Source organism: Sander vitreus, chromosome 7 (genome assembly GCF_031162955.1).
Source record: "Sander vitreus isolate 19-12246 chromosome 7, sanVit1, whole genome shotgun sequence".
NCBI lineage: Eukaryota > Metazoa > Chordata > Actinopteri > Perciformes > Percidae > Sander > Sander vitreus.
This window is the reverse complement of record NC_135861.1, coordinates 26388640-26406498: the sequence shown is the minus strand read 5'-3', so window position 1 is coordinate 26406498 and position 17859 is coordinate 26388640. Positions and strand designations below refer to the sequence as shown.

Below are 17859 nucleotides of genomic sequence, written 5' to 3'. Positions count from 1 at the left end.
TCTTCTTTGTTCATATTGTGCAGAATGTGTCTGGGATTTAACATAACCCTGACTCGTCTGTATATACACACTATGATAAACCATTATCATTGTTGTGTCCTGTCTTTGTTAAAGCTAGTTTCCATAGCGACAAAATGCATGTCTGTAGCAGGCCTTCACATTTGTCCAGCAAAAGGAAAGCTATGTATTTTTGGGGAAGAGCTTAAGAACGTTTAGGATATTGTTAAAAATCTCATTTTTGCAAACATTTTAAAAGAGACAGACAACAGATGGCAGCCAATACATGGGTAAGTCTTTTAATAAACACTGATGAGATAGGGCAAAGATGGATATCTAAAATGACAAGCTATCACTTTCATGTAAGCAGCACAATGGACTGAACATAAACTAACTATATCTCTTCACATGCAGCTCTGGTGTGCCCAACAGCTCCTTTTCATTACTATTTTGAAGTATTAACATCCAAAAACAATAAAAAGGGACATATGTGTAAAAAAAAAAAAAACCTGTCACATGATTCCTTGTGAAATTTAAAATTTTAAAATCTATTTACAAATGTTGGAAAATGGCCAAAAATAAACGATGAAATGTTGATGTGCTAAAAAAGCTGATAGGGATGGGGAGCACATGGGCCAGAGACAGTTTGCTGGTGTAGCCACTGTGATCACTAACATACAGTGTTTCATCATCATTCAAGGTTCATAAGTAACAACCACGAGTGCCAGTGTGAGCTCTACACTAACTACAAGGATCTAACAGTGTTTGGGAATCTGCAAAACAGGCTTTTCTTTCTCAAAAGTAACAGTTCAAACCAGGAAAATACTGAAATTGTTAGCTGTTAAAAAGGAATCACAGATGTTCTGGAGGACAGCTGGATGCCAACAGTTTCCCTTGATGTCCTGATTGCTGATTTGATGTCTCTTGTGGTGCTTTGTTTGTGATTGTTTGATTGTGTTTGCTACGCCATGTTCCTTGCAGACTGCCTTAAGTGGATCCCGGTAAGGCAATCTAGCATGAAGAGGAGACATCATGCTGCTTTGCAGGCTGAAAGTCAATGACTGTCAGAGTAACTATCTCCCTTTCTGTCGTTATGATTTTTTTTGCTTATTTGGTTGTTGGTTTTATAAAGAGACGACAAACTGTTTCTGAAGCACAGAGCTTTGGCACACCAGATGCTCAGCTAACAAATAAACCGCGATAGCAGCTGTAGTGCTTCTAACCTCTTTCATGAGACGTAAGCAACAGAAGAAAATGCAACCTTTTAAGGGAGACAATGGCAGGCGAGAAGGACATTTTTCACTTCACTGTGGTAACAGTCACTCACTCAGAAGTAAGACAATAAGGTATAGAGAGAAGAGAGCCAGGTGATTCAGTCGCATGTTCCTCCTAGCAGCCTCAAGATGTTTCCCGGGACGTCCCCACATATTCCAGGAACAGCGAGGAATATGAAGCTCTAGAGGGGCTGACTGGATCGAGTCTAAAGAAGAGAGCAATGCTTTTCTCTTGTCCAGTATTCACTTCAAGATGATGTGGTAGCCGTCATTAGAGTCATCTGGAAAGAAAACAGTTTCTAAATAAACTCGCAATGATAAAAGATAATCACGGTAAATATAGAAACACATAAATCATTACTTATTAATGCCACGCTTATATACCTTTCATTGTGTCCAAAACAAAACAAACTTCATCCTGAAAGTTCTGAATCATCTGTTAAAAAGAGAGTACATGTTTAATGGAGGAGGGAAACAAGCTAATGCTGTATATGAGCATGTTCAATGACAACTAGTCTCTATCGGTTTGTGACTGTGATGTGAAAGTGTAGCCTTGGTAGAGGCAGAGGGATTACTTGCCTCGTCACTGACCAGCACATGGATGCCAGTGGGTCCCTGTTTGAAGATCTGATTTATCTGTCTGGGTGAGATGTTGAAGAGCTGAGCGATCTTCTCTGTCAGCTCAGCAGCTGTGAGCTCCTCCAGGTAAATGGCGTGATATACTGAATGAAAAAGGCAAGCACGAAAACAAAAATTAAAAATGTTCACCTGCCATTTCGAGACAGTAAAATCTGTACTTAGTGTGAAAGCCTACCAGCACCTCTGAAGTAGCCTAGAAATCTAGTCGCACCCTAGCAGCAGCAAATGTAATTTGCAGCCAGGGTCAGTCTAGCAACTCTCCGTTGGCTTGCGAGCTGGAAAAAACAAACTCTGGTCCGGCCAATCACATCGTGTATAGAGTCGGTGGGCGGGCTTAACATAATGACGGCAGCGTTGCGACAGTTCCGCGTGAATTCCCTGCTACTTGAAAACAAAGAAGATGGCTGCTGCTGCTGGCGAACAGCGGCCTTTGGCCGCAGCTCTGGAAGACTTGGAGTTAAGCACTGAAGTCATTCTTAAAAAAGGAAGATGTGTTCAGAGTTTTGCCGACCGGATACGGCAAAAGTTTAATCAACTAGCTCCGCTACCTTCTTCGTTGCTCTGGTTGGTTGTAGTGCTATCCTATTGCGTGCGGAGAGAATTTGAAAGACAACCGTTTATCCCGCCCCTCGGATTGAGCCCTGCCAATGGGGAGTTCTCAGACCCAACATCTTGACGTGGGTCTGGCTTGTCAGGCTACCTCTGAAGTTCACTAATTAACACATTATCTTCTTTGTTCAGTCCGCATTAAAACCGAGATATAAAAACGTCAACGCTTTACAAGAAGCTGCCAAACTATTTCTGAGCCTGGCGCCGTGGGCCGCTCTTTTGTTTTTTCATTCCAATGTTTGATCTTATCTTGCGGTGATAATGGGATTTTTGAGGTGTGCCTTCTAGCTTCTCAACTCTCAGGCATCCCGTCCCGAATTCAAAATTGAATTTATGCTTTTGCTATAACAAAACATGCTTGAAACATGAACATGCACTGACCAAAGAAAGTGTTGGCGGCAGCGTCTCCGTTTTCATGCTTCGGTTGCTGCTCCCGTGCCTGCTGAGACTCCTGGCAAACGTAAATGGTCAGCCTCGGGCGAACCACTCTGTAAACAGCATCCGCAGAGAGAAAATAACAACATGTCCATACATGTGTGAAGCCTCTCTTATGATACATCAGGTGAATGACATATTATAGGATGGGATTCTGTGGTTGTGTCTCTGTCCCCCAAACCGGCAGCGGCAGATGACCGCCCACAAAGAGCCTGGGTCTGTCCGAGGTTTCTCCCTAAAAGTTTTTCCTCGCCCCCGGCGCACCAAATGCTTGCTCGTGGGAAATTGTTGGGTCTTTGTAAATCATAGTGTGGTCTAGACCTACTCTAGCTGTAAAGTGTCCTGAGATAACTTCTGTTGTGATTTGACACTATAAATAAAATTGAACTGTGTGGCCGGTTCGGCTCAGTGGGTAGAGCAGGCGCACAGCACTCGACGCAGAGGTCCAGGGTTCGAATCCGACCTGTGACGATTTCCTGCATCTCTGCCCCCCCTCGCTCTCTCTCTCTCCCACCCCCCCCTCTTTCTCTTTCAAAAAAATGTAATTGATTAAAGAAGACCCACCGTCCTTTCAGTGCATTGAAGAGTCTTATACCATCAGCTGGCCCACAGATCTGAATGACATCCTCCCTGGTCAGCTTCAACAGGTCTGCCCCTGGTACACAAAACACAAGACCTTGCTTAAGAAAAGCAAAACCCTTCCTTCTACAACTGAACGAAAATTGGATAGCTCACCTGGTAGAGGGTGCCCCCCACCCCATGTACAAAGGCTCGGTCCTTGTCGCAGCGACCGCAGTTTCGACTCCGACCTGCGGCCCTTTGCTGCATGTCATTTCCCCCCCTCTCTCTCTCATTTCACATCTTCAGCTGTCCTATATAATTAAGGCCTAAAATGCCCAAAACATAATCTGGTGTCTGGTGTGCTTGGTGTCATACAGAGTTGAGGCCCCCCTTTTGTCACCCTGCGCATTCTTAATAACACCAGATCTCTTGTCTACAGTTTTTTTTACATGGAATTAGGGTTGTGCTGATGGACTATTATCATCGTCCGTCGTGCTGGCTGGCCGGCACCCTGTCAGACACACACTAATCCTAGCCGCGGGCGCTGGACGGGAAATTGACAAGTGCGTTGGTCTTTTAAACTAGACAGGGCCCCTTAAGTGGAAGCTACTTTTTCCCCCCTTACGTGCAACCTATTTGTGAAAAAGACCATTGCTTTGAGCAGACTGGATTGGCTGCAGTGATACATTCTCTCTCTCTCTCTCTCCCTGTCAGTTGTAGCTCGCTCTACCTGCTAGTGGACACAGCGGTCTCCAGCGAGAGAGAAAAAAGCGGTAACGTGGAACGCTATCACACTAATCCTTTCTCCCCTCATTGGACTAAGTTTGTCGACACTACTGTGTGCGTGCATCAATAAGTAAGTCTGATGTCCTGTAGGTATGGGACGATGTTATACAGGATTTATGAATGTACGTTAGCAACAGTAGGCTAATTCACGAGGGTGCTCTTTTATGTGTGAGCTAATATTGCACATCTGTTCATGCGCGCTGCAAGAGATATGTTTCTGTTTATTGAATACGTTATTCAGTGCAAACATAACTGAGAATGTAGTTAAAAGCTCAGTAATGATGGTATATTAGGTTATTACTGTCGCTCGGTTGAAGGCAAACGTCCCACTGTACCTTCGTTTCGCAGATCACGGACATCTGATTGACTTTACTGCCGAAAGTTGTAAAAAAAACTGCCGCTACCAGCAGGGCAGCATAGCCATGTAATACTGTCTATTTACAGAGGGCATTTAAATGTATGTTTGATCGTTTCTATGTTAAGTGCTTAAAAATCGATTCCCCCACACTGTTATTGACTGATCGGACATGACGAAAACATCCATAGCAACGTAACACTGGCTCATTCACAGTGTTTCGTGGTTTGTTAGACTTTTTTTTCTGAGTCTTAAGAAAGAATAATTAAGTGATCATTTTTAAAGTGATTTGTAAAAGGCCAAATGGCATTTCATTTCTCTTTGCATGTTTTACCTTACACTAATCACACAGCACTGAATTCCATATTGTGCCATGTTGAAAGTGACACAGAAACTTTACTAGGTTAAATTACTGTTTTAATTAATTACATTACATTAATGTAAAAGCAATTATTCAGACATGAGACCCACACGTTTAATTACAATCACATTTACATAACAAGGCGCACGTCTGAAGGAGGCTTCTTTCTACTCATATTGCTGTCTCTTTACTCTCTAAAATGTTACAAATGACCAGAGCCCACGAGGGCTTCAGTCAAGCTCTTTTTGTGACAGTCACAAGTGATACTAAAATGAATGGGTGTTTTAACTTGTATGTATTCAAGAGCCATATTACCTGAGAAGTTGGTGAAGAGCCGACAGAAGGGTGAGAAGCGGTTTCTTAAAAGCCATTGTTGTGCATCCTGTGGTGTTGCTGTGGGTAACAGATTCTGGAGGAGGGAAACACAGAGACAGAATCCAGAATAAAACACTTCATCTCGAAGAGCATCTCAGAGTTTGCTTGTAGCAGTCACAAGTGAAATGACTAGCATTTTCTAAAACTTCCTCATGCCATACAGGATACTGCATGTCCCATGCTTGAGAAAACACTGAAAATCGACATCTGCCCAAATATACAGCATGTACAGCATGAAATATTCTCACTAGTCCTGTTTCAAGGCTAAATAATAGCAGCATTGAATCATGGGCTGGTTCCCTGTAACGCATAGAAAAGATAAATGTGAGTATTTTAGATTTTTACTTATTAAATGCTTTTAGCCACACCTTGAGGTTCATTTTTGTTTGTTTTCAAAGTGCCGGGAGGCAGAGGTTTAACATCCAGATGTCAGCTTTGCATTTGTCAACATTAATATTCATGTGCAGTGGTTCAGGGAGGCAGGAGGTAGCCAGGCAGTGAATCCAGAAAGCGGAAATGCACTTGTACTTACATCTGCTACCTGAACGACAGGCTCAGGCTGATGGGTTGGCGATCCATTCCTAAAAAGGATGAAAAACGTACCATGTTAGAAGCCTGGAAGAGTACAGAAACCCACATTAAGCAGAATTTAAACATCCTGCATGTTCCTCACTAACCAAAACCACACAGCTACTATGTGGATTTGATGGTAAATTCAATTCAAGCAGCATTAATCATGAATCATTGACAGAATGTATACCCTTCCGCAACTGGGAAGCTGTTGTGTGTGCTTGTGCTGAAGCCAGGAGATGGGGAGTTGCTCACATATGTGACCTCAGGCCAGGGACAGCACTGCAAAAGAACACTTGTGTTATTATGGCACCTCAGAATTACATTTCTGCTGTCAACAGTTATAAGCTGCAGCTTTCCCGTACATTTAATTTCTGTTTGTGTGTCTGTTTTGTGTGTCATTTCCTAGTTTTAAATAATTTGCTGAAATTTGAGCCAAAGTTCATTAATTCATTAGATGGACAGACAATTGATTATTTAATTTCTAATCAACCATTTGTAACTGATGTGTAATCGATTCTATTGTTTGTTGCAATCAAACCTGCCAATCATTCTCTGATTACAGCTTCTGAATGTGAGGATGTGCTGCTTCTCTCTGTATTATGTCATTGTCAAAGTGAATGTCCACACAGTATTCCGGGATGGGAGAAAAACGTGCTCTGGTTTATTGGCATTTCTTTGAACCAATCACAATCGTCATGAGCAACGGTGCTTCTGCTAAATAGCCTCGGGAAGGAACTTGTGTTGGTGGAACGTGTACGTTCAAAAGTTGTTTTAGTCATGCAACAGAAAACTCAGACTGGCCAGATAGTCTAGCTAGCTGTCTGGATTTACCCTGCACAGATCTGAGGAGCAGTTAACCATAGTCCTCAGAAATACACCAGAGTTTAGAATTACAACACAAAGGAAGCCCAAGGCAACGGACATCAGGCCTAAAAAGAGGGACATCAGGCGGAATTTCCTGCGGCACCGGAGCAAATACAGAAGTGGAACGTTGTGTATATAGACAAGTGATATGCTAACCTCTGTCAGGATTGTGGTTTTATAGGAGGGCTGGTACTTTTCCTTTTCCTGTGGCGCCTTCTTCTCCATCTTCTCCCTGTCAGTCTTCTGCTTTCTGTCTGCACCTTTAGGCTGAAACAGGTCATGTGGGAGTCATTTAGGTGGTGGTCATAAATAATAAATGTGTGCAGTACATCAATGGGGGTTTTTTTCTTCTCTTTCTCCTCACCTTGAATACTTTGACCTGACAGGAGGCAGAGTGGAGGTGTTCTGTGTACTCTTCACTCTCGTTCTCTTTAAACGTGTCGATCTGGATCCGAAAAGGCACCCCCTTTTCTCCTCCATGCTTGCGCATTGTGAATTCCGTGCTGATGCAGTGTACCTAAAAAGGAAAAAGGAATATAAAATGTTAATCTGTGCAGGAATGATGACATAAGGGAAAACTTAGGTCAGTTAAATCAATAAATAAACAGATCTGGGAAAACCTGTTGTATTAGTGACTGTTGTATCAGTTACTGACGTTGCTTTTATTTTTTATTTTATGAATGAAAGTAATTCAGGAAAACAAAAGTGTTGTCCGTCATGCTACCTGGATAAAAACTGAGGTTCTTTTTGATGGGTCCCAAAGGAACTCCACAGTGTTAAGCTGAGTAGGGTTAGCCCTGGGGTCGATTATGCCGACGGACATGGGGATATCTGCAATGGATCAATGTAAAACAAGCCGTTATCAAAAGAGTACTTAATGGACACCATCTTCTCCATAATATCACCATTGTCATCTAAACCTTGTACTTATAGCTCAGGCTAACAGTCAATATCCTGGATACATCCAAAAACTACTGGATGGTTAATATGCATACAAGACTGCACAGCAACATTCTTTCCACACACACACAAATCAAATGTAATATGTATGTATAAGACCCAGAACCTTCAGGAGCCATCAAAGTAGACAGGCCATTTCTCATTCAGTGCTCACCCAGGTCGAGGATGCGATCCCCGGGCCTGTTCCAGCGCCAGCCCTCCAGCTGCTGGTGTTCTGTGTACTGAAGTCGTCGGTCATGAAACACCACACGGATGATGCTCTGAAATTCAAAAGAGATTTTTTTTTTTAACAAAACATTCAAGGAAAATGAGGAAAATGTGCGGTAATGTTGTTGAATATTGCGATAACAATATTACTTGCGATAAATAAACAGATATTAAAACATGTACTCAGTTCTGCTGCTCTCAGTATTCTTCTAAAATACAACACAGCCTTTCGATGTGTATATTGCAATGACGATAAAAAAAAAATAAAAAAAAAAAGATATATTGTGCAGCACTAATTTTTGTGTGTGAACTGGCATGTCTGGATCTTACCTTCACCATTTTATCAGTGATTTCCGGAAGTTCCCCAATTTTCCGATTGTCAAGCATTCTAATTTCATAGGACTGCCCTGTAACGACAAGTCCATATAGTGAATAAAAAGTAGGGCTTGGTCTGAATTATTTTTTTTATATTATAAATATTTAAAAGACATTACTGACTTTAAGACAGTGTTGCAGGCTACGTTTTAAAGCTAGAGTGAAGATAAAGGTATCATATGAAACTACACTACCCAAGGCATCCACTGGTCACGATAGCTCATCAGGGAGGGGGCTTAATAACGCTCCAAAGTTAGGCTCAACTTTGGCAAGGGAAAAACTGGCATGGCCGTTTGCAGGATGCCTGGCTTTAGAAATACTGTCTCTGCACCACACCCTCTGCACTAAAGAAAGCACTTGTACAATTGTTTCTGATCAATACTCTGCTAGAGTTGCCCTTCAGTGTGTTGACCGCTGTAGTGTGTTCATGTTAAATAAAAAGTACATTATTATGCATCTGCTTTTGGGGTCAATTCTTAATGTCAACAACAATATTTCAACTAATGCACCAGGTTAGAGGATTCCAAGTACAATTTACAACATTAGTTCTCTGAGAAGCTCTTTCATATCCAAACAAAATTGGTATTGTAACTGAAATGTGTGGGACCTTGTGAATTGGATCGGGAAATCAGTGGCGATACCCAGCACTAATAAAAAGATCTCAATAAACATTCACAGTTCATATCCAACCTTTGTAGTCGTACTAATCACAATAATATAAAACAACATTTCTACATCCTTGTTTAGTTATTTATTTCACAGACAAGAGTAATGTTGCCCATGGTAACACCATGACTATAAAGCCAATTCTGCTGTACCACATAACCAGAGATAAAAAGATGATACATCACAATATCTGTGTAACAGCAAATAACAGGCTGAATTGCCAGAAGAAAAAAAATGTATCACTATATTGGTGCCAGTGTATCAGAATCACACCCCCCACAGACCATATTGATGTGTAATCGATTCTATTGTTTGTTGCAATCAAACCTGCCAATCATTCTCTGATTACAGCTTCTGAATGTGAGGATGTGCTGCTTCTCTCTGTATTATGTCATTGTCAAAGTGAATGTCCACACAGTATTCCGGGATGGGAGAAAAACGTGCTCTGGTTTATTGGCATTTCTTTGAACCAATCACAATCGTCATGAGCAACGGTGCTTCTGCTAAATAGCCTCGGGGAAGGAACTTGTGTTGGTGGAGCGTGATGCGTTCAAAAGTTGTTTTAGTCGTGCAACAGAAAACTCAGACTGGCCAGATAGTCTAGCTAGCTGTCTGGATTTACCCTGCACAGATCTGAGGAGCAGTTAACCATAGTCCTCAGAAATACACCAGAGTTTAGAATTACAACACAAAGGAAGCCCAAGGCAACGGACATCAGGCCTAAAAGAGGGACATCAGGCGGAATTTCCTGCGGCACCGGAGCAAATACAGAAGTGGAGCGTCGTGTATATAGACAAGTGATATGCTAACCTCTGTCAGGATTGTGGTTTTATAGGAGGGCTGGTACTTTTCCTTTTCCTGTGGCGCCTTCTTCTCCATCTTCTCCCTGTCAGTCTTCTGCTTTCTGTCTGCACCTTTAGGCTGAAACAGGTCATGTGGGAGTCATTTAGGTGGTGGTCATAAATAATAAATGTGTGCAGTACATCAATGGGGGTTTTTTTCTTCTCTTTCTCCTCACCTTGAATACTTTGACCTGACAGGAGGCAGAGTGGAGGTGTTCTGTGTACTCTTCACTCTCGTTCTCTTTAAACGTGTCGATCTGGATCGAAAAGGCACCCCCTTTTCTCCTCCATGCTTGCGCATTGTGAATTCGTGCTGATGCAGTGTACCTAAAAAAGGAAAAAGGAATATAAAATGTTAATCTGTGCAGGAATGATGACATAAGGGAAAACTTAGGTCAGTTAAATCAATAAATAAACAGATCTGGGAAAACCTGTTGTATTAGTGACTGTTGTATCAGTTACTGACGTTGCTTTTATTTTTTATTTTATGAATGAAAGTAATTCAGGAAAACAAAAGTGTTGTCCGTCATGCTACCTGGATAAAAACTGAGGTTCTTTTTGATGGGTCCCAAAGGAACTCCACAGTGTTAAGCTGAGTAGGGTTAGCCCTGGGGTCGATTATGCCGACGGACATGGGGATATCTGCAATGGATCAATGTAAAACAAGCCGTTATCAAAAGAGTACTTAATGGACACCATCTTCTCCATAATATCACCATTGTCATCTAAACCTTGTACTTATAGCTCAGGCTAACAGTCAATATCCTGGATACATCCAAAAACTACTGGATGGTTAATATGCATACAAGACTGCACAGCAACATTCTTTCCACACACACACAAATCAAATGTAATATGTATGTATAAGACCCAGAACCTTCAGGAGCCATCAAAGTAGACAGGCCATTTCTCATTCAGTGCTCACCCAGGTCGAGGATGCGATCCCCGGGCCTGTTCCAGCGCCAGCCCTCCAGCTGCTGGTGTTCTGTGTACTGAAGTCGTCGGTCATGAAACACCACACGGATGATGCTCTGAAATTCAAAAGAGATTTTTTTTTTTAACAAAACATTCAAGGAAAATGAGGAAAATGTGCGGTAATGTTGTTGAATATTGCGATAACAATATTACTTGCGATAAATAAACAGATATTAAAACATGTACTCAGTTCTGCTGCTCTCAGTATTCTTCTAAAATACAACACAGCCTTTCGATGTGTATATTGCAATGACGATAAAAAAAATAAAAAATAAAAAAAAGATATATTGTGCAGCACTAATTTTTTGTGTGTGAACTGGCATGTCTGGATCTTACCTTCACCATTTTATCAGTGATTTCCGGAAGTTCCCCAATTTTCCGATTGTCAAGCATTCTAATTTCATAGGACTGCCCTGTAACGACAAGTCCATATAGTGAATAAAAAGTAGGGCTTGGTCTGAATTATTTTTTTTATATTATAAATATTTAAAAGACATTACTGACTTTAAGACAGTGTTGCAGGCTACGTTTTAAAGCTAGAGTGAAGATAAAGGTATCATATGAAACTACACTACCCAAGGCATCCACTGGTCACGATAGCTCATCAGGGAGGGGGCTTAATAACGCTCCAAAGTTAGGCTCAACTTTGGCAAGGGAAAAAACTGGCATGGCCGTTTGCAGGATGCCTGGCTTTAGAAATACTGTCTCTGCACCACACCCTCTGCACTAAAGAAAGCACTTGTACAATTGTTTCTGATCAATACTCTGCTAGAGTTGCCCTTCAGTGTGTTGACCGCTGTAGTGTGTTCATGTTAAATAAAAAGTACATTATTATGCATCTGCTTTTGGGGTCAATTCTTAATGTCAACAACAATATTTCAACTAATGCACCAGGTTAGAGGATTCCAAGTACAATTTACAACATTAGTTCTCTGAGAAGCTCTTTCATATCCAAACAAAATTGGTATTGTAACTGAAATGTGTGGGACCTTGTGAATTGGATCGGGAAATCAGTGGCGATACCCAGCACTAATAAAAAGATCTCAATAAACATTCACAGTTCATATCCAACCTTTGTAGTCGTACTAATCACAATAATATAAAACAACATTTCTACATCCTTGTTTAGTTATTTATTTCACAGACAAGAGTAATGTTGCCCATGGTAACACCATGACTATAAAGCCAATTCTGCTGTACCACATAACCAGAGATAAAAGATGATACATCACAATATCTGTGTAACAGCAAATAACAGGCTGAATTGCCAGAAGAAAAAAAATTTATCACTATATTGGTGCCAGTGTATCAGAATCACACCCCCACAGACCATATTGCAATATATTTCCATTTTAACCCCCCCACCCCCTGTTTATAAAGATTTACAGTCATCCAGGTAATGAAATATCTAGAATAACTTCTCTGTTGGTTCGGAAATCTTAACATCAAGTCCAAAACTGCACTAAACAGAATTGTGAAGATGAGCAACAAGATATTGCGTGTCCAACAGTGCACATTATCAGACCTGTTCCATGGACAGATAGTCAGGAAAGCTAATGCTATTCGCTCCGACAGTTCCCACCCCTTATTCCCTGAATTTCAGTCCTTGCCGTCTGGCTCCCGTCTAAGATGTCTATCTGTAAGGAGTAACAGGTACAAGTACTCCTTTATACCTGCAGCCATTCTTCTTGAATAAGGGTCAAGGGAGGAGTCTTTTTTGATCTCTTGGCTACCTCATTTCGTCCTCTGTCTTATCTTTCTTTTTTTATTCCATGGTTGGTTATATATTCTAGTCTGTTGACTATGTGTTGAGGATGTCAAAAACGTTGATGAAAGGGGTTGGTGATGTAATGTAATGGATGCTGATGTTGACGATGGTCATTGTTGATTATATTGTGTCAACTTTGTAGGCTGATATGCATTTTTTCCTACCCTATGTAGGTTACTTTGACGCTGCTATCCATGCACCTCGTACTGGTATTTATTTGTCCTCGTACTGTTTCAGTTGTGTTCCAGTTGGAGTGTGTGTAGAACTTGTGTATATATATTTATGTGTCTTGTATGTGTTTATACTTGACCTAATCGCCCTTCAGGGACACAAATAGAGTTGAAGTTGAACTAATCTAAAAAGGTAACTGAATTTGCTTTCAGTTGTTCCTGACATCAAGTTTACACAAATCTGGACACAAGTGTGGCTGGGATCCTGATGCTGACCTTGGTTGAGGTAGGTGAGTGTTTCATCGTGCAGTTTAACTGCCGGCGAGGTAGCTGCACACAGAACATACTGAAAGGGAAGGATCTTGTTGTCGCTGTCTGGAGGCAGGTTGGACTCCTCCTGTTTGAAGATGGGGAGGGCAAGCACATCGCTGGAGAACAGACACAAAAGAACAACGCTGTTAATAAGCTGCCAAAGCCTGATCACTGTCGGACACACTCATTATTTCATTTTTTATAAAACAAGTCTACAGAAGATTTCAATTGACGTTTAACTGTTCAAGCTCATTACTTTCAACCTCACAATAAATTGAAAGTTAAGTGGGTTAAGTCAAATGGAGAGTCTTACGCTGAATGACGGGTTAGTGTGTTTGTCAGCTTTGCAGTTCATTAATTATAATGGAGGCAACTACTAAATACCAAGGTATCCAGTGAGCATTTCCTCTCAACAGAAAAATGTCAGGAACAAGCGTTACCGATTTTGCAGTTTGTACTGTAGCATTTAACAGAGCACTTAGCCAGCCAGGAAAGGGCAAAAAAGAGAGGCATCTTTCTCCAGCAAGTGCTCAAGTCTGCAAAAACCTTAAAAGGATTTCACATGATTCCCATCATGAAAAACTGAGCACAGGAATCATAACTATCTATTTGGACTTTAAACTCTTGATTAACACCCTACAAAAACACAGAACTCTGTGTGTGTGTGTGTGTGTGTGTGTGTGTGTGTGTGTGTGTGTGTGTGTGTGTGCGCAAAATGCTGCATAGTAATAGGCTAAGTCGAATGCCCAAACCAAATTTCATCAAAGAGTATTCTTCATCTGATAATCAACCGGCAGTGTACTGCTTTGCAATTCATCTGCATGTGGTAATTAATGTGCCCTTCTGCTATTAATCAGTGAAGAAATTCACATGCAGTGCATTCAGACCTCCTCATTTTGTCACATTTTGTTATGTTGCAGTCTTCTTTAAAAGAAAAAATCTCGTTTTCTCATCATTCTACATTCAATACATAATAATGACAAAGCGAAAACAGGATACGATTTTTTTAGCAAATGGATTAAAAAGATAGAACTAATATATCACACTGTCAAGTCAAACTGGAGAAAAACTGTTTAAATCCCAAGCAGCTGTTTGAAGCGATCGATTGGTAAAGTGGGCGGAACCAATGTGCCCGGCCGAGTTTCGCCCGGGGCTTTAAAAAGGAGACGTCGGAAGTAAAAAAAATAAAATAAAAAATGCAAGTTGACGAGCGGCAAACGGCGAGAGTTTGAAAGGAGAGACTGTCCAAAAAGCTGCCGTGATCGCCATAAGTATAGATGACATAAGTATTCTAACTCAGTACTTAGTTGGAGCAAATTTGGCAGCAATTACAGCCTCAAGTCTTCTTGGGTATGACACCAAAAGCTTTGCACACCTTGATTGGAGCATATTTTAATAACGGATATCTTTGTCACAGCATGATATAGCCACCACCACGCTTCACCGATGGGATGGTATTGCGCTTGTGGTGAGCGGTGCCTGGTGTCCTCCAGACACGTTCAGTTCAGTCTTGGCTTCATAAAACCAGAAAAATCTTGGTCTTAGAGTCCTTTAGGTGCTTTTTTGCAAAAAAGAAAACCAGATCAGTGAAGTGTTGCAATGATAGTTATCCATCGGAAACTTTCTCCTATTTCCACACAGGATCTCGGGAGCTCAGCCAGAGTGACCATCAGGGTCTTTGACCCCTCTCTTACCAAGGCCCTTCTCCCCCAATTGATCAATTGAAAGTACCACAGATTGACTCCAATCAAGGTGTAGAAACATCTCAAAGATGATCAAGAGACATATGGGAGGCACCTAAGCTAAATTTCAAGTGTAATAACAAAGGGTCTGAATACTTGTGTCAATGGGATGTTTTAGTTTTTTCTTCTAAATAAATTTGCAAAAAATTCTAAAATCATTACGTTCATTACTTAAACGATGTTAGCATATGGCTGCAACATAACAAAATGGGCGGAAAGTGAAGGGGTTTGAATGTTTTTTTGAATGCAATGTATGTATGAATTCAAAGTGCATTTCTCTGCTCAAACTGCACACTGATGTGAACACAAAGCCTATCTGAGACAAAAATATGAAACACTGCACATTAATAAAACCCATCTGATTAGACAGAAACATTTGATCCCTTATCTTAAAAGATACCAAATACCTTTGCATATAATCTCCAATCTATTTCAAATAATCCGACTAATACGCCCTCTATGGTAGAGGCAGAGCTGGAGGATGATGGGGGATTGTCGTCAATTTCCCTGGTGGAGGTTGCTGAGGTAGTTAAACAACTCCACAGTGGCAAAGCCCCAGGGATTGATGAGATCCGTCCAGAAATGCTTAAAGCTCTGGGTGTGGAGGGGGTCCCTTCTCTGGGCCATCCAATCTCTGTATGACCAAAGCGAGAGCTGTGTCCAGGTTCTCGGCAGTAAGTTGGACTCGTTTCAGGTGAGAGTTGGCCTCCGCCAGGGCTGCGCTTTGTCACCAATCCTGTTTGTAGTATTTATGGACAGGATATCGAGGCATAGTTGGGGCGGAGAGGGGTCGCAGTTCGGTGGGCTGGGGATCTCATCGCTGCTTTTTGCAGATGATGTGGTCCTGATGGCATCATCGGCCTGTGAACTTCAGCACTCACTGGATCGGTTCGCAGCCGAGTGTGAAGCGGCTGGGGTGAGGATCAGCACCTCTAAATCGGAGGCCATGGTTCTCAGCAGGAAACCAATGGAGTGCCTTCTCCAGGTAGGGAATGAGTACTTACCCCAAGTGAAGGAGTTCAAGTACCTTGGGGTCTTGTTCGCGCGTGAGGGGACAATGGAGCGGGAGATTGGTCGGAGAATCGGCGCAGCGGGTGCGGTATTACATTCTATTTATCGCACCGTTGTGACGAAAAGAGAGCTGAGCCAGAAGGCAAAGCTCTCAATCTACCGGTCAGTTTTTGTTCCTACCCTCACCTATGGTCATGAAGGCTGGGTCATGACCGAAAGAACAAGATCCAGGGTACAAGCGGCCGAAATGGGTTTCCTCAGGAGGGTGGCTGGCGTCTCCCTTAGAGATAGGGTGAGAAGCTCAGTCATCCGTGAGGAGCTCGGAGTAGAGCCGCTGCTCCTTCGTGTCGAAAGGAGCCAGTTGAGGTGGTTCGGACATCTGGTAAGGATGCCCCCTGGGTGCCTCTCTAGGGAGGTGTTCCAGGCACGTCCAGCTGGGAGGAGGCCTCGGGACTAGGTGGAGGGATTATATCTCTAACCTGGCCTGGGAACGCCTCAGGATCCCCCAGTCGGAGCTGGTTAATGTGGCTCGGGAAAGGGAAGTTTGGGGTTCCCTGCTGGAGCTGCGACCCCCGCAACCCGATACCGGATAAGCGGACAAAGATGGATGGATGAATATTTCAAATAATATTGCTCTAACGTGTCAAATAATGGGATTTTGAAAACAACTAGGAGAAACAAACCACAAAGCAAGTTATACTACAAGTGAACTACAAAGCAACAGTCATAAAATCACACTGTTAAAGCAGAGGTCAAGTGACAACACACACTGCTGACATTTAAATCTCAAGCAGGTGATAGTTTCACTAACTTTAGAAAGTGACGACTAAAGAAGGCATCACTTTGAGGGTGCCATTACTGTCACTGTGTACACCAATTAGGTATACATGCAGTTATGTGTCCCAAATTCCCCATACAATGTCCTTAATTAATTATGAACCTGCTAAACCACCTGTGCTACCCTAACCCTAAGGTATTTAAATAAGTCACAAATCACATGACAATATTTTGGTACAAAAATCAAAGTGTAGCACTAGCTGCAAGAAGATAATGCACAAGCACCCGTATAAATCTCATACAGTACCTCATGCTGTATGCCCCAGCACCAAGCTCCTGCCCAATGCCCGAGAGACTGGCATCAAAGTCCTGGACCAGTCCGGACTCAATCACTTCATCAGTGAGAGGTAATTTCAGAGCCCACGCCATGGTGACGATATGGAGATCTCACAGAGTGCAGTTCCGGTTCAAACTTGCGCCAAGTTTCCCACAACCTTCCAATCTTTAGTGGAGAAAGTGAAATAAGACGTTTGTTATCATTGAACGTAGCTCCAACTTTAAAACGGTTATAACAAGGTAACGTGTAGATGTTTAGTCGAAGTACATATTCAACATAAACAAGATGAATGGGTCAAATTAGCATTAGTTTGTGGCGTTGACAGTAACAGGTTGTCATGCTGAAGAACGCAGAGCTCCTCCTGAGGTTAAACGTTATATACACGTGTTATGCAGCCGTGCACTTATGTTCTGTTCAGATACAAAAACATAACTTGTGTTGAGCCACATTCTTTTTTTAGTTTTTACTCTTTTTATTTAGGTAGATAACGTAATAAAACAGAAGAAACCTAATACAATTGAAGAAACGTATCATACCTTTGAGTGAGAGTGCAGCTAACACTGCGACAGTTTCATGCCATCATGTCGCGCTCCTTCGCCCCAGCACTAGAACAAACATGACGAGCTAACCGCTACAAGCTCCTACAGCTTGCCAGCTAGCTTAGCAAGGATACAGCTAGCTATTCTTTGCCTCACTTATGAGGGATTCACGGGAACAATGTATTCCTGGTAGACGTATATATTCATCGAAACATATCTAAATTAGTTCAGACTCCTATGTATATATGTAATAAAATCCTGTTTTTGTTTGTTTATCTAGCTTCATCAGGGAAAACAAAGCTTCCGTAACTTCCGTTTCTTCTTGGTCTTCTTCTTCTTTTAGGTTTCC

At 41.9% G+C, this 17859-nt stretch overlaps 1 protein-coding gene across 1 annotated transcript; it reads right to left on the bottom strand.

The window, feature by feature from the left end:
• Positions 1 to 280: 280 nt before the first annotated feature.
• Positions 281 to 17852, bottom strand: tfcp2 (transcription factor CP2). Its single transcript, XM_078255697.1, is given in 18 exon segments — positions 281 to 1552; positions 1656 to 1707; positions 1851 to 1993; positions 2901 to 3007; positions 3519 to 3609; positions 5333 to 5426; positions 5925 to 5973; positions 6153 to 6244; positions 9848 to 9958; positions 10056 to 10141; positions 10144 to 10191; positions 10194 to 10206; positions 10415 to 10521; positions 10805 to 10910; positions 11191 to 11267; positions 13069 to 13220; positions 16942 to 17136; positions 17508 to 17852. Coding segments are annotated over 17 exon segments (1488 nt in total). The 5' UTR covers positions 17064 to 17136; positions 17508 to 17852; the 3' UTR covers positions 281 to 1514.
• Between the last annotated feature and the right edge of the window lie 7 nt (positions 17853 to 17859).